The sequence below is a fragment of the Protopterus annectens genome, chromosome 4.part0 (genome assembly GCF_019279795.1).
Source record: "Protopterus annectens isolate FY-2018-M chromosome 4.part0, PAN1.0, whole genome shotgun sequence".
In the NCBI taxonomy this organism is placed as follows: domain Eukaryota; kingdom Metazoa; phylum Chordata; order Ceratodontiformes; family Protopteridae; genus Protopterus; species Protopterus annectens.
In genome coordinates this window covers 1,149,404,732-1,149,431,807 of record NC_056733.1, presented here as the reverse complement: position 1 = coordinate 1,149,431,807, position 27,076 = coordinate 1,149,404,732, and the positions used below count along the sequence as shown (strand labels likewise).

Sequence of the window (27,076 nt, the reverse complement as noted above, 5' to 3'; positions counted from 1 at the left end):
CTGAATCGTCCCACGTGCCTTGGACCGTCTGGCCTGCAAAATGCCCCCCCCCCACCCGAGGCGGGAGGCGTCCGTGGTCACCGTGGCGAGAGGGGGAGAGGCACAAAAGGTGCGGCCTCCGTGGAGATCTGGAGAGTGTAGCCACCACAGGAGGGACCGCCTGCACGCTTTGCTGATCGCAATGGGATGATGCATAGGAAGAGCAAGATACGACCACTGAACCATGAGTGTCCATTGAAGGATACGCATATTGAACCTGGCGAGAGGAGGAAGCGCAATCGCTGCCGCCATGGACCCTAGGGCCCTCAGGACCAACTCCGCCGGAACTGAGTTTGAGTGGAGAATGGCCCGCACCTGGAGCTGTAGGCTTTGCACTCTGTCCGCTGTGAGGAAGGCTCTCCATCTCCTCGTGTCTAACCTGGCACCTATAAAATCTATGAGCTGAGTGGGTGCTAGGTTGGATTTTTTTGTGTTTATCGTGATGCCCAGGCGTGGAGCAAGATGGAGAAAGGAGTCTCGTGCCAAGAGAAGTAGATGCCTTGTTGGGGCGGTGAGAAGCCAGTCGTCCAGGTAAGGAAAGACCTGCACCCCCTGAAGCCTCAGGTGGGCCGCTACCACTGCTAATACTTTGGTGAACACCCTGGGGGCTGTGGTGAGACCAAAGGGAAGGACCCGGAATTGGTAGTGACTGGCTCCCAGCCGGAAGCGGAGAAACCTCCTGGAGCGCCTGTCCATTAGAATGTGGTAGTACACATCCTTGAGGTCTATGGAGCACATCCAGTGGTTTTCTCCCAGAATAGGGAGAATAGACTGCAATGTAACCATTCGGAATTTCTCCTTGGGAACTGCCAGGTTCAAAAGAGAAAGGTCTAAAATTGGTCTTAGATCCCCCGTCTTTTTTGGCACTAAAAAGAACCTGGAGTAGAACCCTAATCCGATCTGGTCTGGGGGGACGGGCTGGATGGCTCTTTTCTTTAGCAGATGGCCAATTTCTGCCAAAGCGGCCTCCCACTGACCGGGTGGAACGTCAGGGAGGGACTTCAATTTTGGCAAGTGAAGAAAGGGGATACGGTATCCTCTGGATATGATCTGGAGAACCCAGCGGTCTGATGTTATGGACTCCCATGCCGCTAGGTGCTCCGAAAAACGTCCCCGACTGCCTCCAGAGTGGAGCAGCCGGGCAAACCCCTCAGGGCTGCTGCGCGGGCCGTTCAGAGAAGGGTTCTCTGGACCCGAAGTTCCTGGGAGCCCCTCTGCCCCTAGGGCGGCGTCCTCCCTGTCCTCCTCTGCCACGGAAGGACTGGTTGTCCGGAGCAGGCTGGGATTGCTGCGACTTCCGGAACCACATCTTCTTCTGACCCTTTTGGTTCCTAGAATAGGGCCTCTGGGGTGCAGAGAAGTGGATTCCGACGGCAGACAGCGTCTTCCCGTCCTTCTCGCTCTGGGTCAAAGTGTCGCGAACAGTTTTGCCAAAGAGGGCAGAACCATCGAAAGGGGCGTTCGCAAATGACGCCTTGAAGGGCTCCGAGAAATCACAATGACGGAGCCAGGCCTGACGTCTAGTAACTAGGCCTGCCCCTGCGGCTCTAGCGGCACCTTCCGTAGCATGGGACAGTAACCGCATAGAGGTATTAGTGACGGACCTGAGAGTGGCCATGCGGGTGGAGTGCAGCACTTTGTCCTCCTCCGACATGGACTCTGGGGGGGATGCAGCGTATTCTTTTATAAGATCGCACTGCATCCTAATCACATGTGCCAGGTAGTTCAGTGCCCTCACAGAGAAGGTCGCTGAACTAAACATCCGCTTCCCCAAGCGGTCCATCATCCGAGACTCCTTGCTCGGGGGATGGACTGAGGGACTCTCCTGAGCAAGTTCCTCTTGGTGGCCGCCCGTCAACATGGCATCTACCGGAGGCCCCTTACTCCAATGGGCACGGTCAGCCGGGGGACTGAGGATACGGTCGGGCCTTTTTGGGATTGGCTCCACGGTGTCCGGTTCCTTCCACGCCCTGGTGGTAATGAGGTCCACCAGGGGGTCGGCAGTAGGGGACACCCAAGAGGTAGACGGGCCCGCTTCAAATGCCTCCAAGAACACGGACTCGTCCGAGGAAGACTTGGGGGCAGACCACCCCCCCCTTATGCGGAGCATTTCCATGATGTCTCCAAATGAGACATCCTCGGGGGGTGATCTTGGGGAGCCTTCCCCTTCCTCCAAGTCCGTGTCTTCTGTGAGAGACTCGGGGGAGTCAATGTGCCTCCTTTTGTACGTATGTTTGCGGGGAATATCCTCCGGGGGGCTGTCAGAGGACTCCCCGCAAACAGTGACCTGTTCCAGGGGAACAGCTTGGGGCAAAGGAGCGGGCTGTCCCAAGGGCCGGATGGTGGAAGCCTGACCCAGTGCAGATGGAGTGCGGGACGGAGCCGAAGCAAGTGCCGGGGGTCCGGAGACCCTCAACAGGGCCCTCTCCACTACATCAAAAGCCGAAGGGGAGCCGACCTCGACCAAAGGATCCGACAATCGGCTCCCCCTCGGATCCGAGGAGTGGATCGGAGCCGGCGCCAAGCGCCGGATCCGAAGGGACAGTGCGCTCCGACACAGACGGCGCCGAAGGAGCACTGATCCCCCCGGATCCGAAGCTCGGATCCAAAGCACTCTAGGGCAGGGTCGGATCCGAAGTACCAAGTACTATCGGCGCCGACCCACCCCCGGCTCCGAAGCTGCTCGGCTCCAACTGCTCCGAACCCGGGTAGCGGGTCGGAGAAGGAGCAATTGGCTTAAAGAAAGGGGTCGAGCTCCCCCCCAAAGGGGGGGGGAGGCAAGAGCACTCCCATCTGCATCTGGGCCTGGATGAACCTTCTCATCATCCGGTCCAGATCAGCGTCTGACAGGCTATAGGTCGATCTCGACGAGGCTACCGAGGTAGGCCTAGAGTGCCTCCTGGATAGCCTCGACGGAGATCGGGTCTCCTCCTCCTCAGGTCCCGGTGAAAAACACACAGGTGACCGGAGCCGAGGAGGGGGAGAACCAGCAGACAAGGAGGCCGGAGGAGAAGCCCGCTTGGCTGGCGGGGCCGAAACAGAGGTCTCGGCCCGCCGCTTATGGTGCTTCTCCCTCCGGTCCTTCTTTCTAGCTTCCCTCTCCTCCGAACCACTACAGGGAGGTTGAGTCCCAGGAGGAGGAGGGGGAGCCGGAGAGGAGACAACCGTAGAAACGGTTACCCCCGAAGGAGCGGAGGCCGGAGCCGAGTCCGGTGGCAAAAGACCCGCCAAGACAAGCTTGGACCTCCGCTCCTTCAATGCCCTGGGGTTGAACCCTGCACAAATGGAACATCCAGAAGTGAGGTGTTCAACCCCAAGGCATCTAACGCACCGAGTGTGGCCATCAGCCGGGGAAAGCTTATGGCCACACTCGGAGCACTTAGAGAACACAGCTTTGGGTTGTTCAGACATCCCAAAGTACAAAAAAGTTACTTAAACTAAGGGTAAAAGCAAAGTAACTAAAGCACACAACAGGCCCAAACACACACTACGCTACCAGCGAGGGGAGGGAAAGTAAAATTAAATTTAAAACACTAGAAAGTATAATTAAGTAATAGGGAAACCTAAACTTTCACACAACTTTCACACAAAAATACAATTTTTAACACTCTAAATACTTGAAAAAAGAGCACTTAGCTGAAGAGCTTAGGAACACAAATCTGGTCACCAGCGCGGCAAACAAGATCTGAGGTCATGTAGGGAGAGCAGGGCATTATAGGTGAGGGGAGGAGCTGAGAGCTTGGATCCATAGCTGGTAAACCATGCCGGTTCGGATCCGATGTCGGATCCATAACCCACAGGTTGCAGACAAATGAATCTCCTACTTCAGATCTATATGCTAGTAAATGGAAAAGATTTTCTTTTTGGGCACCAGAAACATAGATCCCTTCACTGCCCCAATTTCATCAATTTTAGACTTTCTTTCAGAACTCTTCCAACAAGGCTCAGCCGCTGCCACAATTAAAGTTCAGCTAGCAGCTATCTGCAATTTCCACTTAGGACAGCATACACCTAACTTGATGGCACATAGATTGTGTAAATCCTTTTTGAAAGGCACTTATTACTGACACTTCCATTTAAAGAAGCGGTCCCTCCTTGGGATTTAAATTTTGTCCTTTCGCACTTACCTCACCACCCTTTGAACCTTCATCCACTTACGATTTAAAATTCCTCTCTTGGAAAATGATCCTACTGGTAGACCTAACCTCAGCTAGAGGAGTTTCAGAGCTACAAGTGCTTTCAGTCAAGCCTCCTTATTTGATCTTCCATAAAGACATGGTTTCTTTTCAAACTGACCCTTCCTTCGTCCCCAAGATTTGCTCCCAATCCAATATTAACAAAACTACTGAACTTCCAGTATTTTTCCCTAACCATACCAAAAAGGCAGAATACAGACTTCACCCACTTGATGTGCATAGGCAACTGAGGTTCTACCTCCACAGAACTAAAGAGTTCAGGAAGTCAGACCAGTTATTCATATCCTTTTCAGAAGCAAAAAAGGTTATGGCAGTCTCTACAATCACATTATCTGACTTTCTAATTGCACAACTTTTATATACTCTTCCAATAACAAGGAACTCCCCTTCAAAGTTAGAGGTCATTCAACCAGATCAGTAGCGACATCCACTGCCTTTCAAGCCAGGATTTTAATGGACAGTATTTGTGCAGCTGCAACTTGGGCAAGCCCACATACTTTTATTACTCATTACAAAGTCGACTTGGCCTCCAGGGACACAGCTTCCTTTGGTTCCACGGTGCTCAAGAGTGTATTCCCATGAGCCACCCGAGAAAAAGGTTCTAGGGACGCTGTCTCATGTAAGAATGAAGGCGAGACTGGACTACATAACATAAAGAAGTTATGTACTCACCATAACGTTCTATGTTTACAGTCCATCTCGCCCTTAATTCTTACATACCCAGCCACCTACTCCGTCCATATATATTCCTAGAGGACCTGGTAGGAAATTCTGCTCTTTCCATTATGTTGGAGACCTTTCACTATTGTTTCTCCTTTACCTGAGGGTACAGTATGACTATTTCTATTACGGTTAGCAGCAAACAAGATCTGAGGATTAATACCACTGCATTATGGGATACCTACATTGCCACGAGCCAACTTCGAGCTTTGTAATCGGCTCCAAACCACATGTAAGAATGAAGGGCGAGATGGACTACAAACACAGAACGTTATGGTGAGTACATAACTTCTTTTTATCACCTCTTGTGGGGGTTTCGACTACCTGTTCCAAGGCATCTGCATTGATGAAATCTTGGAATCTCTGGCCATTTGTTCTGGCATGAGTAGTTTTTCCAATCTATGGCTGGGTAAAGTCACCCAGGATCGGGGTAAAGGGTTGAATCTTTGTAGATATGAAGAGGTCCAGATAGGTGGAGTGGGCATCTTGAGTCAAATTTGGGGGCCTGTAGCTAGTAATAATTTGAATAAGGGTCTTGTCAATGGTTAACTGGACTTGGAGGGTCTCCTGTGTATCATACTGTTTGACCAGCCTGAAGGTGTGTGTCTTTAATATATATTGAAACTCCGCCTCCTTTGGCTTGCTGCCCACATTATGGGGTCTGAATGTATGATAGGATGAGTAACCAGGTATGGTTGGGGTGCTCTCCACAGCTTTGAACCAGGTTTCTGTGACTGCACAAATGTCAGCATCTTCCAGGGTTGAGAATGCTTGCAATGAGTGCAGTTTCATGCTTAGGCTCCTACTGTTTAGCAGCATGACCTTTAATTTGCGTTTTGTTGAAATTTTTAAGTTGGTATTATCAACCTCATGACTTTTCCTAAAAAAGGTACTATGGGGGAGGCAAGAGCCTTTGCCAGAAGCCTGAAGCCCAAGTGAGACAGATGCAAGCCATCTCTAGCAAAGCATCATGGTCTGTCAATATCTTCCCAGGCTGTTAGGCACCGGATCCCACTGGAATGACACCAGAAACTAAGCCAATTGTTAAAGTCAATCATTTTCTGTTTGTATTGAGGCATCATTCTGGGTAATGGTAGAATGCTGCTTAAGGCTAAGGACATACCTGCCTGGGACACGCATTCAGCGAGCTCAATTAAGTCTCTCTTCATATATAGTCCAGGAAGGTACGGCTCAAGTCATTCATGCCAACATGGACTATGACAGAGTTATAACAGTACCTGCTGTTGAGAGACTTGAATGCATGTGTGATATGGTGGATTCAGGCACCTGACAAATAACTAACTGTGACTTTCTCCTTATCCAACCGGTGAGAGGCACATCTGCGTGTCTCACAATGGAGTCTTCTATGACTAATATGTTTGGCTTATGGTTAGGCCTTTGTAGTTATGAGACACTGGTGTGAACAATGCATGGTATGTGGTGTGGAGGGTTGTAGAGTTCTCATGTGTTTTTGCCACTAAGGTCTCCTTTGTTTGGGTTTGCTTTTGTTGAGAACCTCTGCATATGTGGGTGTGCGGTGTGTAATTGTGGCTGGTGTTTGAGGTGTACTGATTGTGTTGACACTCTTCTCAGTGCCAGACATACTGGCTTGTGAGGGACAGCACAGACTCTAGCCTCTATGTAACTGCATCTCAAACAAGTTGTGTTCCTAGGTGGTAGTAGTAGATGGTTGTCCTTGTACATGAGGCAGTTGCTACACTGTCTCAGGATGCCCATATCAACCAGGCTGGCAGGAGAAACCATAGGAAATTGTCCATCCATATTTGTCAGAATCTGACAGAGAGAGGCCAAGGAGAGCTAAGGGGTAGGCCTAAAGCCAAAGTGCTTAAACCAAAACTAAGAGGCTTAGAATAACACTTAAAATTGAAACAGGCTAAAAACAAGAAGTTGGAGTACATAATCTCGTGCTTTTATCAGAAGATGCCTGGTTGGAGTGGTTATGAGCCAGTCATCCAAGTAAGGAAACATGCGGAATCCCTGCAGTCTCAATTGAGCTGCTACTACCACCATGCACTTGGTGAACATCCTTGGGGCTGTGGTGAGGCCAAAGGGCACAGCTCTGAATTGGTAGTAACCGTCTCCCAGCTGGAAGCAAAGGTATCTTCAGGGTCACATGTTCATTTTTAATTTGACAGTACACATTCTGAAGATCTACTGAGCACATCCAATCATCCTTATGCAGAAGAGGCAGAATGGACTGGACTGAACTGTGAATCATCCTTGTGCAGAAGAGGCAGAATGGACTGGACTGAACTGTGACTATCTGGAACTTCGTGTATTGAACGATTCAGTTTGCAAGATCCAAAATTGGTCTCTAGTCCCCTGTTTTCTTTGGCACTAAAAAGAATCATAGTTACAGACATTAACTGGTCTGGTGGCACCTCTTGGATAACTTTTTTTTCTAGCTGCTTGCTTATTTCTTGTGCTGCTGCTTTAATCTGACTGGGTGGAACATCAGGAATTTTGTTTACTATTGGGGGGGGGGGTAGGAAGAGGGAATTTTACAGAGTCTGGAAATAATCCTCTGCCTCCACATATCTTTTGTAATCGGTAGACAAGCTATCTGGTGTAGGGATAAATGACCCCCGAATGCCTCCAAAGGTGGACAACTGGGCCTCCTTTCAGAAGCGCTGATAGGATTCAGCATAGCACTATCTCAAGAATCCTGGTTCTATAGACCTCCTCTGCCATTTGGGTGCATCTTCTGTTATAGCCCCCCCCCCCACCCTGGAGGAACGGTCTCCACATGGATCTTGGAAGGGACCTGGGACTTTTTGCACCACAGTTTCTGACCACCTTGTTGATTCCTAGAAAATTAGTTTTTGAGGGGGTCAAAAAAATGCATGCCCACAGCAAACAGTGTCTAACTCTAGGGCCAAAGAACTTCTGTCTAAGGGAGCACTGATGAAGGAACAATTGAAGTGCTCTGCATAATCACACAGGCGCATCCAGGCACATCTCCTAATGGAAATGCTTGAACCTGCTGTGAAATGAGCCTCATTGACTAATTTTAAATAGATTGGAGGGTAGCCAGCTGTGAGGCACTGGAACTTTATGGTCTTAGACAGGGATTTGCCAAGTTCTTTAATCAAATCCCCATGCAGTCTGGTGAAGAATGCCAGATAATTCAGTGAATGACGTGAATAGGTCGCTGAAGCAAATACATTCTTCCCAAACCTGTCCAACACACTATGGGATGAGCAGAGGAACTCTGTTATGCAAGTTTCTTTTTTGTGGCGGCCACTATAACCATGACATCTACAGGTATTTACTCCAAAATTCCCTATCTTTGGGTGGTGCCAGGATCTTGTCTGGTCTCTTGGGGATTGGCTCTGAGTCAGGTTCCTTCCACACCCGCCAGGAGATCAAATTGATGATGTAGTCGGCAGGCGGAGTCACCCAGGAGGTAGATGGGCCAGATCCAAAGGCTTCCAGGAATACAGATTTCTCTTGGGAAGGTTTGTCGGTAGACCAGCCACCCCTTTTGTTGAGGATATCCAGATAGTCTCCAAATGAAATGTCATCAGATGGTGATCTTGGGGACCCTTTCTACTCATCAAAATCACTTCTTCTGTAACCGACTCTTAAGGAAAGTCTAAATGCCTCCTTTTGCGCACTCTCTTTTTAGGGACTTCTTCGATGGGATGTTCCGGAGATATAACAGAATATATGATTATACCCTGCTGGATAGCCTGGAGACTTTGGATTGGCTGTCTTTGTGGAATAGGATGTTGAGGCTCGAGACAAAAAGACAGATGGGTTTGGGAAGAAGGATCCAAGGAGAGAGGAAACATCCTTCCTCTAGGAGCAGAGAACTCTCTCCTCTACCTCAAAAGCAGAATGCTATAGAAAGAGAGAGAGCGAGACACAGATGGTTCCGAGAAGACATGCTTCTGGATGATTGGCTCCTTCTGACCAAAAGGCAGACCACTAGAGGCAGAAGTTGGAGCACGGCTGCCCAGTGCTGAAGCTGTGAGGGGCAGAGACGGCTCTGACAACTTTGGAGTGAACTCAAACATCTCAGATTTGGCAGTGATGCTATGGCTCAGAGAGTTATACGGCTCTGATATACTCTGCACCAGTCCACTCAGAAATGGTATCATAGTGGAAGATACAATGATGTTTGGATCCAACACAGACTGCTCCGGGATTCTCGGATTCAAGTGCTCCAAACCAAAGGTCAGATCAGAGGAGGAGCCAAAATAGGTGTAGTAGCACTGATAAAGATCTCAGGACCTGAAGGGGGTAGGAGCTGGGAGAACTTCCATCTGAATTTTTGTCGAGAGAAATTTCCTCCTCATCCTATCCACATCTGCTTTGGTCAGACTTCTGGACGAACGAGAAGATGAAACAACTAATGAGGTCCCGGAATGGTGACGTCTCTCTAGGAAAGGAGATGGAAGGTGGGAGGGTACGGGAACCAGAGATGAAGAACATTGGGTCTGGGGAAGCTTCTTCAGATACAAGTGTGTCGGATCAGACAATGTAAATTTGGCATCAGAAGCTGTCGGATCAGAGGATTTCATCTTCGATCTGAGGATGAAATTGGCCTGACAGTTTAGCCAGCTTAAGAGATGGGTCTGCAACAGGAGCCAAGCTTGAAGCAGAAGATCTGAAAGGGTCTGAAGGATGCTTCTTGGCCTCTTTTTTTTCTCCATTTTCTTGAGGGGTTGAGCCCCAGACACAGTCTCAGAAAAAGTGGTAGAAGTAAACCTCTCAAAATAAGTTTATACTTATGATCTACCAGGCCCCAAGGATTAAAGGCCTTACATATTTCACAAGACATATTCAAATGGGCATGGCCTGGAAAGTAAAAACCAAGAATTGTGTGCATCTAATAAGGAATTTTATGGCTGCATGCCTTACATTTCTTAAAACCTGATCATTTTTCAGCCATTCCCACTAATGTAAGAAAAGACGAAAGTTAAAGGAAAGAATTCATAATGGTAACTGAAGAGACTACTGCAAGGGTATAAGAAAGGAAAAGAAAATAGCAACAACGGTAATAGAAACTTGCACTAAAGTGTAGAAAGGGCAAGAGAGGAAAATGTTAGCTATATATGTAAATCTACTTTTCAACTCACAAACTAACACCGAAGCTCAACAGCTAACAGCGACCCCCATCTGTACGCGAGGGCAGCAAACGAGATCAGAGGTATGGTGGGGGACTATAGCATTATGGGTAAGGGAGGGGCTCGAGAGTTTTCACCATCTATGAGCTGTAGAAAGCATTTGAGTCGGATCTGAACCCATTTGTTGGGGAATGAATGAAAATTGATATCAGATGGATAAGTTCTTAAGAAACCCTGTCCCTGTGAAAAACGAGATAACGTTGACTCATCAGAAGAACTTGCAACTAAGGCCACAGAATAGTAACTTATACAAATATTGTAAAAAAAAAAAAAAAAAAAACAGAGAACTAGACCTGAATGGGTGCCTGTTTTGTTGGAACCATCTAGAAAACCTTTACAGGATCATATGAGATTAGTAGGCTAATGGCTCTGGGGCCCTTACAAGCCTAGCCAAGAGTTTATCCCCAAAAAAGAAACCCCAATCAGCACCTGTCGCCCCTGTCAATAAGGGACACAGGTGGAGCCCCTAGGACAAATTTGTGGTTACCCATCCACTCATCAAGGTTGCGCTTGAAGAGGGTTAGCGACGTACCTTGTTTGATGTGTATGGGGAGTCTATTCCAGAGACAAGGCAACCTCTGGGAGACAAACCTGTCTCTCCAGAAGGTTTTGTTAGTGTCACATATTAGATTTAAGCTCTAGTAGAGTAGGGTCTGAGACTGCCTTGTAGGTGGGACAGATCACCTCTGAGCAATCTGTCCGATACAGAGTAGATGGCAATTTGAGCCTGTCCACACAGGGACAGGTGTCGGGAGGCCATGGATTCTCTTTGTGAAGCATTTCTGTGGCCTTTCCAGTTGGTGCAGGTGTTTGAAGAGGTATATACCAAACAGGGCATTGTACTCCTATACTGGCCTAATGAGGGAGGAGTACAGAGAGGTAATAACCTCCTTTTTTTCTGGATGTAATCCCTTTACTTATGAGATGAACCAAGTAAAAGACTTTTCTGACCACTGCCACTACATGGTCAAATGTGAGATTGTTGTCAAGTTGTGTACCCAGGTCTCTCACCACAGGTTGTGGGCTTAGGGGGTTGCCGTTAGTATGGTAATCAGTAGGGGCCGTGTTTTTGCTGAATGGTATGACAATACATTTTTTTGCATTTAACTTGAATTGTGAATTTACATCTTCCCTACCAAATATTTTCATAAATATCTTCAAATATCTACGCTCTTTTATTATATTTTCCCCTCTAGGACCTCCACATATATCCTCACTGCTGCACATTAAATTCCAGTCCCAACCTAGAAGTAATATTTCCTGCTGAAAGCATATTTCTCCCAAACTTTTCTTAAGCTCCATTACAGCAGTTTTAATGAAAACCCTGAAACAAAAAAAGCCAGTATAATCCTTCTCACTTGCCAGTAGCTCCTTACTAGTACTACATATCTACCATTATCATCTTCGCAACTATCAGTATTAGAGCTCCTCTAACAATTAATACAAGTACCCCTTGTTTTCCTTTGTCTCAGATATTTCATTGAATAACCATCATGAACTCCTTTTATCAAATTCACATGCTCAGTCCTTTCCAAAGGAGTCTCCTGCAGCACAGCCACTTTTCTTAATATAGCTCGCTATTCTTAGATATTTCCAAACTCAAAAAACTTTTTGAAGGTTCCTTCTAGACAATGCTCAACTTATAAACCCTTACACCCAAATGCTCTTCTAGTTACCCTGGATTTAAAAGTTGCTTAATTACACATTCCTGTCCCGCAAGAGTCATAGAAAGTATTCATATTCTCTGTCTTAATTTTAATTCTGCTGGCTGCCAAAAAAGCAGTTACTAGAAAATGGAAATCAAAATCTAAACCAGCCATACTTGTAGTAGTGAATATTGTAGTAGGGATAAAAGAAAAAGAACACTAGGTAGGATTAAATTACATAGAAAAAAGTGGAAATTGTGGAAACTATACATACAGATAAAGCATTTTTGAGGAGGAATGAGGTTTAAGAAAAGGCAGGAAGTTAATTTATGTAATGTTACATAGACTATAAGATATATACATTATGTTTTGTATAATTTTTGTAAATGTGACCTTATCATGGTTTGATTACTTTTATATAAAATGTTTGTCTGTCACAAGTGATAATTAAATAAAGGTGTTTAAAAAAAATTCTCTGTCTTGGGTTCAGCTCACGCTGTCAGTTTACTTTTCCCTTTGGGCTTTCTAGAGCACCAGTAGTATTAAAATCCCTGACCCTAGTTTTAGCCTCCAGGAATTCACATCTGTCCTCACCGGTTCCCTATGAAACTGATGAAAGTTTAGCTTGTCGAAATGCGAAACATCAACAGCTAAACTTCGAAACGGCAAAACCATGAATGGCCACTTAAGCAACATTTTTCTCAGGGAAAAAAAAATGACTTGCAGTTTTTGCCCTTTCCCCGATGCAGAGCGATCTCAGAGTTAGTATATTTAGTTAGGGGGTGTGGGGGGCAAAGCCCCCCACTTAATTAGGGTTTAAAGGTTTTTGTGGTGTTTGTTGGCCAAGTGATTTTTTTTTCCCTGGGAAAAAATTTGCTTAAGTGGCCATTGCAGTTTGAGTTTAGCTGTCGAGGTTTTGCATTTCAACAAGCTAAACTTTAGTCGATATAATAGGGAAGCGTAAAAAATGAAGAAAAACAGTCGCAACACTTCACTGGAAACTGAAAACTGTTTTAATGACCAACAGAGTAGCAAATCAAACAACTAAGCGCTTCCACCTTGAATTCCTTTGGCATCATCAGAGTTGTAAAAAAAGCCAAGCGTAACAGCTTAAGTACCCTCCTGGGTGAAAAACAACCAATCACATTCTTCCATACAATTAATGCAAGACACTAGCTAGCTTAACTAGTTAAAGACATATCACTAAAAGCCAAGATTTTAAAACAATAACTATCATAGAAATAGTAAAAAAACATGGTGAACACAGTTTAAAATAAATTTTTAACACAAAAGCCTAAGTCCAAATATAAATACAATTACCTATCAAAATTTATAATTCCAGAAGTGGAACATAAAAAACACTACTATTCGTTCAAATTAAACAAGCCCTTTGTTTCAAAATAGGGGCCAGTGATATACTGTCAAGTCCTGGTGAAACATTGGCATTTAATATCTGCCATTTACTTTCCCTTGCTGCTACTTCTAATTTAATGTCACCACCCCTCTCCATCAATCACAAAAAAGATTAACCTTTTATTGTTCACACACTGTGAACAAAGACAGCATTATCTGGGTCTCTATTCTTTATTGCCCTTAAATGTTCACCAATTCTATCCCTTAACCTGCGCACAGTTTTTCCAACATAAAAAGATGTACAAGACACACAGGTAGTCAGACTAACATGGTCGTGCTGCAGTTACATTTCCCCGAGCATCTAATCATAATTACCTACCGTGACATATGGCCCATCTTTAATAAACTTACAAAATTTAGAGGCACCACATTTCGTCATAAGGGAATGATACCCACATTTTGAGTTTGTTTTAAAATTCCCCTCTAAAATGTTCTTAATATTTCTGCCCCTACTATAAACTATTCGGGATTTATTGCCAAGAAGTTCCTTGGTCATTTCACAGAAACAAGTGTCCCAACATCTGTTGACACTAGAACATATATTATGGGAATCTGTGTTGTAATGCAAAACCATCACATCTGTAGTAGTATTTCTAGATCTAGTTTGTGTCTGGGCAACTGTGGTGGTCAATATGGGGATAAAAGATGCATTTCTTTTTACCAAAATGTCTTTCTTAATTTTAATCAACATTCTTAATGGATGTCTCCTCTCAATGAGCATCCCTATTAAAACATACAGTTCATTGGTAAAGTTCACATCATCGCTTATAAAGCGTGATAATCTCACCATCTGGCCCTTTATTATGCTTTTCAACTGATGTGGTGGGTGGCAACTCTTGAAGTGCATCAAGCTATTGGAATAGGTCTTTTTTCTGAAGATAGTGCTGCATAATTCTTGATTTTTTCTTGAACAATTTAATGTCCAAGTAATCAATCTCATCAGGTTTCCATGTACTAGTAAACCTAAAAAAAATCAGTTGTAGAATTTAAATATTCTACAAATTCATCAGCTTCATCTTCAGTCCCTTGCCATAGGATGTGTAAATCATCCAAAAAACGATTGTATAACAAAATATTGTCATAAAAGTGTGACCTAAACACAAATTTCCTCTCCTATTCTAGGAGTACAAGGTTGGCAAATATGGAGGCACACTTGGCCCCCATAGTCACACCTGATATCTGGTGATAAATTTCACCCTCAAACATCAAGTTGTTCTTCAGAACAAATTCCATGACATCAGTAAGGAACAATATTTTATCAGCTTTTATCTGTGAACTCTTGTGCAAACTCTCCTGAAACATCTCCAAACCTTCAGTGTGTGGAATTACAGAAAATAAATGAATGACATCAATAGTCAATAATGAATAGCTGCCTACACTTTTTACAGTTTTAAGCCTTTCTAAACAGTGCCAGGAGCCCTTTAAGATGTGGTCAGGGAAACTGACCACAACACTGGCCCATTTGTCAGCTAATGCTGCCAGAGGTTCTGTCTTGGATCCTCGAGCTGAAACTATGGACCTAAATGCTGGATCATACAGATTTTTGTGAATCTTGGGAATTACAAACACTGTCGGTAACTGTGGACTGTCCACACTTAAACAATTACAGTTTGATCTATAGTGCCTTGAAATAGAGCATCAAATAGTCAATTCTCATATATGCTCTTTTTTAGCTCATTTCTAGACACCCTTGAATATGTGCAACTATCATTCACTATATTAAACATTTTGGAGACAATCAGTCATTACAACCAGCCCACCGCCCTTGTCAGGCTTCATAAATCTCAGATTTTTATCACTAGCTAAGTTGGTAAGAATATTTCTTTCCTCATGAATCAGTTTTCACATTTGTGGCCAACAGTTGCCAAAAATATTCTTATTTCACATTCACATATTCTTTCAAATATTAAAGTCTCAGAATTGTTTGGGGGCATAAAAGTACTTTTTCTCACCAAAGTGTCCAGATTAAAATCAATATTAGACTGATCTTTGTATAATAATCTCAAATTTAATTTTCTCACAAAAAGTTTTAAATTTATCAACATGTCAGCAATGTCATACTTGAAATCAGGAACAAATGAGAAACCTCTTTTAAAAAGTTCAAAATGCACATCAATATTAAGTGCACTAAAATTATACACTGTAAAACCATGCTTAGTAATTATTTCACAAGTTTCAACATTGTCACTAATGTCATTATGTCCCTGAACATCAGTTGTTAAAGCAGAATCAATGCTCGCTTCCAAATCACATTCAAAGCAGTCAAAGAATGTTAGTTGTACCCCTTTCTCCCCTTTCCCCTCCCCATTGTCTCTTGTAGTAATGACCATTGTTCTTGTTTGTTCCTGGAACCTCTGGACGTCCGATTCCTCAGACGCTCCGATCTCCTTTCCTGGGGTTCGGCCTCTAAAAGCACTCCATCATCCAACACACCATCAATGGCGTTTTCATCAATAGATGCAAAATTATTGGTATTAGTTCCACCATAATTCACAGCTGCTTTGACTATATTTCTGCTATTATCTTTACTAAGTGGGTAAGCCTGGTTATTTTCATATTCATTAGTGTAATTTTCGTTGTTTAGTAGCAACACTTTTTTTTAACAAAATCATCCAACTCGCACAAAACTTTCTGATAAGACTGGTTATACTGTGAAAACAGTAAACCACTAACAATATTGTGATTTAAAACAGTAATTTCTTTCTGCAAAACATTTAACTTACTTTCATTGTTCCCAATAATAACATCAAGCATTTCTAGTCCCAACCTGTCAAACAAGGCTATAAGCTCATGAAACGCTGAAATCCCTTCTTCAATACCAGCTGGCATTTTCCACAACCTCAGGCCCTTCGGCACCTGTTTAAGCACGATAGATTTAGACAAAAAGGCATTATCAAGTTGTAAAGACCTGTATTTTCTACATGTCTTCTCAAAATCAAGTATCCGATTTTTTTTTAAGGTAGGCAATTCATCTCTCACCTCACCACCATCCAGGAAATCCACTACAGGAGCCTGAAGCCAGTTTGTGATGGTATTTCCACCTCGGCCGGTTTCCGTAGAGACATTAGGGTTCTCCCTCAATACCAGAGAGTGTAAAGTAAATAATTCAGCCTGGGAACTCAAAATTGAAATGTCCCCTTGATTTTCTGCTCTTCCCTGAATTAGAAGAGCCAAAAGCTTCTGAACAGAGGATACTAATTTGCCAACCAGCGCCTCCATAGCATACAGACAGGCTCACAGTCACCAAACGAAGAATGACCCAGTACTGATACCAAACCAAGTGCTAACAAGCAGCAAAATTGTAAAAAAATGAAGAAAAACAGTCGCAACACTTCGCTGGAAACTGAAAACTGTTTTAATGACAGAGTAGCAAATCGACCAACAACTAAGCGCTTTCACCTTTGATTCCACTGGCATCATCAGAGTTGTAAAAAAAAAGCTAAGCATACTAGCTTAAGTACCCTCCTGGGTGAAACCAGTCACATTCTTCCATACAATTAATGCAAGACACTAACTAGTTTAACTAAAGAGATATCGCTAAAAGTCAAGATTTTAAAACAATAGTAAAAAAACATGGTGAATACAGTTTAAAATACATAGGGAAGCGTCCCCACCTGAGCAATTGTCTGCTGTAAAGCTTTTCCAGTTCATAGGTAATAAATGGCTTGGAATACTCCATGAACCTTCTAAAGAATCTAGGATTCAACCTCACTGTAAAACAAGTGTTACCTAATTCCTTCATTTTCTGTGGTTTTCCTAAGTTGCCTAATGGATACCACAACAAACTTTCTTACTCTAAAACAGAACGGAGGTATATAAAAGTTACTTTTTTAATCTAGCAAAACAGAAGTCTACCTCAGCAAAAGAATTCCTAAAAGCTCTGGGAGTTCATGGCTTCAAATATTCTCATGGTTCCTCATGCCATGCATCATGTTAGGAAATTCCAGTGGTAGCTCAGCTCATTGTGGACTCCACAAGAATTCCTTTAGTCAACAAGTTCCAACAGTTCTTTGTGTGGTTCAAAACTTACTCTGCTAGGCCAAGTCAGGTAAATTCCAATCAGTTGGGGCGCCCTTTATGCAACTCCTTGCCATCACAAAGCATAGCTACGGATCCCTCAGACTTTGAATGAGGAGGCTGCCCCCCCCCCCCCCACCAAAAAAAAAGACCCTCATAAATGGATGTTCTTCAGTATATCCATTTCTTCAGGCAGACTTATTTGCATTTACAGAAAATTGGCAACTGAGTTTATTTTGTTTCAGAACTCTTTGCAAATGAGCAGTGACAACAGATGTCTTTTCGATAACCTGGAAGGGGAAGTTTCTGTACGTCTCTCCTTTGATTCCCCAAAGTACTTCAAAAATAAGAAGGGACAATCCAAGGCTACTGCTACTAATCAGTGTTGTCTTGACCAGAAAGGGGTATTCTCTTAACTGGTCAGGGATCCTTACCAGACTCTTCCTCACTTGGTGGGTCTGCTTACTCAGATCAAGGGGTCACTGATTCATCCCATTCTATAGGCTCTGACGCCGTCAGTATGGATGATAGGATTTGAATTCCTTTTCTTTCTGGAACACCTGCTCATTTTTAGAGGGGGGCTAGTAAACCTAGCACAAGAAAGTCTTTTATATCAAAGTGGAAAAGGTTTTCTGTCTTGCATAAAATTAAAGTACAGGTCCACAGTAGTACAGTAGGTGCTCCCCTGCTCCTTCAGTATCTGTGGGTTAAGTCTGGCTTATTCTGCACTGCTAACAGGGTACATCCTTCAGGGACTTCCAAGATGGCTGCACAGAGAGTAGCAGCTTAACTTCAGCTCCCACAGTGTGAAAATAGAAACTCAGAGTAGAGATCCAGTGAATTTCTGGTTGGGTAAATTTCAGTTACTGGCTAGTAAGTTCACTGCTTGGATTCCAGCAAAGAAGAAATTCAGAGAACCTGAAAGAAAATCAACCACAAAAGGTGAGATGAAGACACTAGCTTTAAAGAATCCTGCAGCTGTTCAGCAAACAGCAGTTCAAGCTCCAGCTTTGGTGCAAGACGTGACTTCGAGTAATCTAGAGAAAACATAGGTTAAGTACGCTGAGAGTTGATTAAAATAAACTAAACACTGAAAGAGTATATCGACTCAAATACCAAAAGGTTGGAAAAAAATGAAGTTGAAAACCAAGAAAGGAAAAATTATTTCCCCAGTGCCATGCAAATCTCAAAGTAGAACTGGAAACAAACAGTGTCAAAATTGGACGACCGTGACACAAGTTTAATGTAAAACAACAATGAAAATATATATGGCATTGGGAATCGTTTTTATGGTCTATGGATTTCCCACTACCAGAACTCAGCTGATGAAAACAATCAGTGGTCGAAATGAAAAAAAAAAGGCTGGCTGAGTACATGCCTACTCAAGAAGATACGTTTCAAAAAATTTTAGAATTAAAGATCAGAGTACGTAGGTGAAAACCTAAGGTTTTCTGCTGCACCAGAGAAACTGGAAGGAACAGACTATTAATTTTATAAAAGCACGATTAAGCAACTGGACTGGTATTCTACAGCAGGAGTTAACTGAAAGGGCACATTACGTGCATGCTCCAAACATGGCCATGAGAAATCACCCAATACCCTTAATTGTAAAGATGTAATCCTACCAGCAGAAAGAGCTGATGCTGACAACTGTGGCAGAAGTGAAGTACTGGAAGTTGGAAGACAAGTAGGGCGTTTGTGGAAAGTGATTACTCGTTGTACACCAGGAAGAAGAGTACATTTATTCCAGCAATCGGGGAAAATCATGGTGCAGGTATGACATTCAAGCAGCTGCATCTGGCTATCTTCAGAATATTTTTTTCTAGGGTGGTCAGTCATTTAGTGATGCTGAACATGCTAAGGAGGAAATACAAATATTTGCCCAATAAAAAGTGAATTGTCAAACAAAGGGGTTCTGCTGTTTTTTCTTCTGATAATAAAGTTCATAGAGAGACTATTCCAGTGACTCCTTTTCTAATGTTCCAAAGAAAAATGCTTGAGGAACAGAGAAAAACAGAAGTTAGAACCAGGGGTACATTGGAAATGAACAAAAGACTGGCATTGGGAGATGCAGTCAACTTGACGAAAACAAACAACTCTGAAAAAAAATGAATAGATGTGGAATTGCAGTGCACCAAGCACATTTGTGAAATATGGTGGAAAAAGAAAACATGGAAATATTAGACCTTTTACTTTGTTAAATTTGTAGGTGACTCAAACGTCTATGTCCTACTTCATGTTATTAACTTTTTTATAGTCATATGTTATTAATGTTTGGAAGAATACTGAGGAGAAGCTGAAGGAAATGGCTTTTTATCTTTAACAGCATTTTTATAAAACGTGACAGTGCATGTTTTATAGTAAAGTATTTTCAGTTATTTTTGTGTGTGTTACAGGGATACTAAATTAAACAAGTGCCATTGTTTCCTTTTTCTGTCTTGTTTGGTTCTAAGAAATGTATGCCCTGCAATGTAAAAAGAGAAGAAAGCCTGGGCAAAAACATGTTTAAGATAATAGGCTATAACCTTAGGTTGCTGAGGTGAAGGACAGGTTGTACAAGTATACAGAGCATGATGTGTAAATAAAATTGATATGCTTTTTCTTTTGTATACGCAAATGACTGGACTAAGGCCCTTAGCTTGACCTAATAAGTTTTAAGTAGAAGCAAGAAAATAAAATAAAAAAAAATTGAATATAATGAAATAGGTTAGTCGTGTCAAGGTAGAACCTAAGCTGTCTGTGCACGTCCAAGGAGTGCAGGATCCTTTCCCCTTTATTCTGACGATTAGGGAAGAAGGTTGGCAAATGGATGGATTGGTTTAGAGCCACACTGGATACCACCTTGGGCATAAAGGATGAGTTAGTCCTGAGGGAAAACCCTGTCAGCATGGAAAATAATGAAGGGTTCCACAGCCATTAATGCCTGCAACTCAGACACTCTTCTTGCTGAAGTAATGGCTAGAAGGCAAGGCCATTTTCCGAGACAGGAATTTTAACTCTGCTGAAGCAGCAGGTTCAAAAGGGGAAAGCGTGAGCTTTTCCAGTACAAAGTTAAGGTCTCAGGCAGGGGAGGGAGCTCTTCCTAGGGGGCCTTAAATTGTTAGCCCCTCTCAGGAACTGTTTGATGAGAGAGTGAGAAAAGACAGGTGGCTTAGTATTATAATAAGCTGAGATAGTAGAGGCATTTAATGTATAAGAAGGATAGGCCTCTGTGGTGCAGGCCTGCTACGTAATCAAGGATTTGAGGTAAGGTGGGCACGGCTGTGTCCTATCCTTGAGACCCGACTCCAAGAACAATATATTTTCCACTTTTCAGCATAGGATTTCCTAGTACTAGGCCTTCTGGCCTCAAGGATGATGTCCAGCACCTGTTTGCTGAGGGTTGTTGGTGGTGTATTCAGGGGATAAGCCAAGCTGCAAGGCTTAGGGTTTTTGCAGCTGTGGATGCAAAATCTGTCCCTCCTGCTGAGACAGCAGGGAAAGTGTCTGATGTAGGTGTCAGGATGGCACTGCTATCAGACTGCATAGGAGTGGGTACCAGTGCTGGCACGGCCAGTCTGGGGCAATCAGGATTGCCTTTGGCCTGTCCTGTTTGATGGTGAGTAGTACTTCTGAGAGGAGGGCCAGAGGGGGAAAGGCATAAATGGAGAGGTTTTCCCATGTGAAGGATAGGGCATCCACCTTGCAGGCCCTGCTGTGAGGGTTCTTGGTACAAAATTTGCTCAATTGGTGGTTTTGGGGGGAGGCAAACAGGTCCACCTCTGGTGTCCCCCACCTCTGGATTAGAAGTTTGAGTTGGGTTCTAGTTTCCACTCGTGTGGATCCAGTAGATTTCTGCTCAAGTCATCTGCCAGTGACATTTGTTTGCCTGGCAGGAATTGAGCTTGTAGGTGCAGCACTTGGTTGCTCAAGGTTGTGTTCCACAGGGCCATGGCTAACCTGCACAGTGGGTAAGAATGAGTTCCCCCCTGCTTGTTTATATACCACATAACTGTGGTGTTGTCTGTCTATTGGGAGCTGTCCTGGAAGAATCCGGTATTTGAAGGCTGTCAGAGTGTTGTGTACAGCTAGCGTCTATTTTTGATTGATATGCAGGAGAATTTGTCCTGGGCTCCAGTTGCCTTGAATGCACTTGCCTGCCATGTGAGCCCCCCATGCATAGTCTGATGCGTCTGTTGTCAGGGTTTGGGCGGTGAGGGGTTGAGTGAAAGGGAGACCCTTGTTGTGGTTGCATGCTTCTGTCCACCAAAGGAACTCTGCCCTTAGACCAGGTATGATAGGAATCACTGTTTCCAGGTCTTGAGAATGTTGACACCAGAGACTTTTTAAGTACCACTGAAGTTTCCTCATATGTAGTCTTGCATATCGAATTAGCAAAATGCATGAGGCCATGAACCCTAGGGCTTGCAGTATGTTCCTTGCAAATAGCTGGGTTTTGTCGGCCATTAGTTTGAAGTAGTTTGTCAAATAGACCTGCTTTTCTGGAGTGAGAAATGCCATCTGGGAAGATGTGTTCAAGCTTGCTCCCAGGAATACAATTTTTTGACTGGGCACCAGTTGTGATTTCTTTTCATTGATGGCGTACCCCAGTGAAGTTAGGAGTCTTTTTACAAATGCCAGGTGCTGAAGTAGCAATTCCTGACTGTCCGCCTGAATCAGGCAATCGTCCAAGTATGGGTAAATTTGAATATTTCTCTGCCTGCAGTATGCAATGGCTGGAGCCAGGCACTTTGTGAACACTCTGGGCGTAGCAGATGAGCCAAAGGGAAGTACAGAGAATTGAAAGTGCATAGAGCCTGCCCTGAAACATAGATATTTCCTGCAAGACTCCCATTATGGGGATGTGCACATAAGCTTCTTTTAAGTCTAAGATGACAAACCAAGCATCCTTGGGCTAGCATAGGAAGAAGCTGTCGCAGTGTAACCATTTTAAATTTTGAGACCACCAGAAAGGTGTTGAGAATGGATAGATCCAGGATAGGGTGCCAAGAACCCTCTTTTCTGGGCACCAGGAACAGTCTGGAGTAGAAACCCTGTCCCCTTTCTTCTACTGGAGCAGGTTGAATAGCCCTGATATTGAGAAGGGAAAGTACTTGGTTTTGAACCTCTGTCCACTGGTTTGGGGGAATGTCTGGCAACCCGCTCGGGGTTGGCAGGGAGTGGAAGTAGAATCTGTATCCCTGGGATACAATATTTAGAACCCATCGGTCCTGAGTAATGGACATCCAGTTTTTTGCATGAAGGGCAGGTTTTCCTCCTAGGGGTGCAAGTACTTGGGCATGGCTGGGAAGGATAACTGAAAAGTCATTGTAAACATTTTCCATAAGGGGTGGCTGTTTTTGAGGTGGGAGCACTCCATTGTTTAGATCTCTGCATACCCTGAGACTGTAGTCTTGGTGGTCTGTTCCCCTGGGTTTGGACTGAAGGTCTGGGATGGACTGGAAAGGACCAGATTTTAGAAGGCCAATGCCTACTGAATCTTGGTGATGGCACCTGTAAGAAATCTTTGACAGTTTGCACAGATTTAGCTTTTTCCTCCATATTTTTAAGGACGGCTTCTGCTTTGGTGCCAAATGGTCCTGATTTAATGGAGCATCTAGTAATTATGCTTTGACATGGTCTGGCAAGACTTGTTCCTTCAGCCAAGCATGCCTTCTCTGTACAAACCCAGTAACTGCAGCCCTGCAAGATGCTTGTAAGGCATCAAAACCACACTGTAAAGTATGTTTACTAACTTGGTTTACAGAACGCATTAACTCTTGTAAATATTTTCTGCACAATCTGGAAGGAACGCCATTTTTTTTGTTTAATTATTTCCATATGCTGCTGGTACTTCAACATGTGAAACTGGCAAATCAAAGCCCTGATGGCAAGAGTTGCAGAAGTATATGCCTTCTTACCCCATCTGTCTAAAGCTCTTGAATCCCTATCTGAAGGGGTAGGGTTTTTGGTTGTAGTAGCCTTAATGCCTTTACGTCTCTGGATCCGCAGTAGGATTCTTAAAGAGAAATTTGTGAGTCAGGTACTCTGTAGTACCTGCCAGGTTTTCTAGGGGCAGGTGGTAGAGTGTCAGGAGTAAGATTGGATTCTATGAAAACATCTACTATATCCAGGACAGAGGGTATAGCTAGAGGCCTGTTCTGAGGCAAATCTAAAAAATCTAAAAATTCTCGGAGTCTCTTTTTGGACTGAGGATAGTCCTGGCATTCCCAGCAGAAATGCCCTCTTAAGGTATGCAAGGTTTCACCAAAAGAAAAATCCTCTGGAGGGGAGGCAGAAGGAATGGATTCCTCTGCATCAGAATCCTCATAGGTTGATAAGGGTATGTCCTGGTAATCAGAAGGGTCAGAGTCATCGGACTCCTAGTCTGTAGAATCAGAAGGAAATTCAATTATTTGCCTTTTATCAGGGGAAGGCTGGCTTCCCCTAATTAGAGTAATAAGGTCTTCAGCCATTCTAAGCATTTGTATTTGTGGCATGGGAGCTTGAGCATGCGCTTTGGTTGTCTGTTTTCTAGGAGTAGTGCGAAATCTGGGCCTAAGCAGCTCGGTAATTTTAGCTAAAAATGAAGCCGGTTTAATACAAATATCGGTAGGTCGGAATACACCCTCAGAAGCCGGTGCCTGCACAGCGACTCCGGACCCATCCAAGGTAGAGGCACCTGCAGGTTCCACAGTCGAATAAGCATCTTGCGGCATACCAGACTCAGAATGGGTCTCAGCAGAAGCCTGCGTATCTGTAGAAGCGTGCATCAGGGGCTGCAAAGGTGCCTCACAGAGTACTGCCGGACTGGTGACTAGCTTAACAGAAGTGTCATTGGCAGTTTTGGACCTATACGGTCCATCTCTGTCTTTATCCTTGCGTTTTTTCAGAAGACTGGTAGTCGAATGGCTTATCAAAGCCATTTTGAAATATGGAGAATGAGAGCGAAAGAATTTAGTGACAAAGATAGCCCGACAAATGGTTCAGGCGTTAAACAAGGCACAAAACCGACACCGAGGGACGTCGTGGTCTGGACCTAAACAGGTGACGCAGTAAGAATGAAAATCTCTGTGAGGTATTGGCCTTCCACAGGCAAGGCAATTAACTTTTTCTGACTTTGGTTAGAGCAAGAAAGAAAAAAGGATCCCCAACGGGGTACTTCACTTTAGAAGATTTCAGGTTTGAAACTCGAAAACGAAAATTTCAGGTAGCGGCCGACCGACACTTGCGAATTGCTTCTGCTTCCGGTTCCTCCATGGCAAGACTAATGTAATGGCATTGGCTGCATGTTTTATACCCCTGATGACCTGACATCATGGAAGAGGCGACAGCACCAGACACAGAAATCCCAAGACTCTGGTATTCAGGCCGACTGAGGGCTACCTGCAGGCAGATAACAAAAGTGCAATAACTGCAACAGTGAAACACAAACAACATCCGGGGTTTCCGTGGGCCCTTCAACAGATACCTACAGAATCCCTGAAAAGGTTTGTTGGGCTGCCCCACTCTGATGCACTCGGGGGGACACATACCCCCTCTACCCTCATTTGTGGCTCACCATCACACGAGACAAAGGGGTAAGAGGGATCGTATCCAGAGATTATCAAATTCCACTTTTTGAAATCCACCCCAAATCCTTATACCCCAATGCCAGATGTCCCACCTAAACAGGCAAAAGTCAATATGCAAGAGGTTCATTATCTTCTGCAAAAAAGAACCAACCAGGAGGTTCCACCAGATTCCAGAGTCAGGATTTTGTTTGCACTTTTTGGTTCCAAAGAAAATGAAGGACCTCCAGCCCAATTTGAACCCAAGTTTCCTAAACAATTACGTCAAAAAGTCATACTTTTGGAGCTGACGCAGATGCAGTCGATTCATATCTTCAGTACAACAAATGGATATGCTTTATACATAATTAGCATACCTAATCACATAAAAACAGAGGATGAGTCCATCAGATTTATGCACTTCTGACGAAGCCAGTCATTACCAGTTCAGAACCCTGCATTTTGGTCTCACCTCAGTTCCCAGGGTATTCACCAAATGCATGGCGGTAGTAGCAGCTCATCTACATCTTCAGGGATTCAAAAATGTTCCCTCATATGGACAACTTGCTCATGGCTGCCTCTTATTTAAGCAAAGGACTACCTGCACCATTTTTGTGCTTCTCTCTGTACCTCAGTAAATCTGAGGAAATCCAACCAGACTCCCACTCAATGCTTTGTTTTCCTAGGCTGTCATTTGGACAAAACTGTAATTCTGATACTTCTTCCAGGGATAGAATTGCCTCCCTGAATACAGCAGTATGAAAATTACTGGAGTTTGATCAACCCCTGGCACAGTTAATCTTGAGAGCTTAGGGCCTCAGGCATGATCACTTCTGATGGTGCTATCTGCCTGTCACAATATGAGAATCCTTCAGTGGCTATTCCACACACAGTGGCCTCAGATGTGAAGTTCCCTGCCTCAACTCATCAGACTAATTACTGCAGAACTCATTATCTGGTGGCTTCATCCTCCTCAGATATCGGCTAGCAGGCCCTTCCATGTCCCCTCCCCAGTAACAGTAAACACAGACATATCCTTTCTAGGGTGGGGGGGGGGGTGAGCACAGCAAGGGGAGAATAGTCCAAAGTTTTTGATCAGACTCAGAGGCTTGTCTTTACATAAACATCTGGGAAATGTAGGCAGTTCTTCTGTTGCAGAACTACAGGACTGTTTTCCTCCAGTCTAGTACATAAACAAGGGAGAATCAGCTCCTACCCCACGTTGTCACAAGGCTATGGGAGTATGGCAATGGGTGATCGCCACTCACTGGTTTCTGCCTGCAACACAATCTAGTGGGCAGGCACAGCAGAAAAGTACAGTTGCATACACTTAACATAAATGCAAATGTTAGAGTGTATTCACTGTTGCAGTTATTACATTTGGGCTATCTGCTTGCAGGTAGCCCTCAGTCGGCTTGATTATCAAAGTCTTGGGTCCTGCTTTGGTTGCGGTCTCATCTTCCATAACGTCAGGTAGTCAGGGGTACAAAGCATGCAGCCGACGCCATTATATCAGTTTTTCTTGCCCCAGATGTCAGGTGCCCCCATAATGGGAAGCAATTATACACAAGGTTACACTCCAACAAAAAGCAAATACACCAGAAAGCTTTAAGTATAGTAAACAAGAAGAGAGGTATAGTCAATAGAAGTCAGGGGGCTGGAGAGAGGGTAACCAGGACTGCAACAGTGAATAAACTCGAACATCTACATTTATGGTAAGTGTACACAACTGTACTATGTTCTTCATGTTTCACTGTTGCAGTTACATTTGGGTAGATTCCCAAAGCTAAGGAAGGGAGGTGGCAATTCGAGAGCATTAGGACCAGCTATTAGGCCCTGCAAGACTGCAGTAGCAAACCAGCTGTGGATTTAGAAAAAAAATTGGCAAGTGGTAATGCTTGGTGAAGGTATGTACAGAACTCCAGGTAGCAGCTTCTAGGATGTCCCTGGTAGGAACACCTCTGAGAAAGGCTGTAGAAGTAGATGCAGCCCTGGTGGAATGGGGTCTTATCCCATGTGGGGTAGGTTTTCCATGGTGCTTATAGCAAAAATTAATGCAATGGCCTATCCACTTAGAAATGGTTTGCTTTGAAATGGCCTTCCCCTCTGCCCCTGCATCAAATGCAACCAGCAGCTGTTCAGATTTCCAGAGAGGCTTAGTCCTGTCCAAGTAGTCTGTGCAAATCCAAGGAGTGCAATATTCGTTCCCCTTTGTTCTGTGGATTAGAAAAAAACGTTGGCAAATAAATGGACTGATTAAGGGCCACACTGGATACTACCTTGGGCATAAAGGAAGGACTGGTCCTGAGGGATACCCTGTCCGCATGAAAGATGATGAAAGGCTCCACTGCCATGAGGGCCTG

General features: G+C 44.1%; 1 protein-coding gene across 1 annotated transcript in view; it reads right to left on the bottom strand.

The window, feature by feature from the left end:
* The window catches only part of CREBRF (CREB3 regulatory factor), a 504,903-nt gene that overhangs the window by 45,480 nt on the left and 432,347 nt on the right, over positions 1–27,076 (bottom strand). The window contains exon 7 of the mRNA XM_044069872.1: positions 15,110–15,294. Coding sequence (XP_043925807.1) covers positions 15,110–15,294 — 185 coding nt within the window. The remainder of the gene's footprint in view (positions 1–15,109; positions 15,295–27,076) is intronic.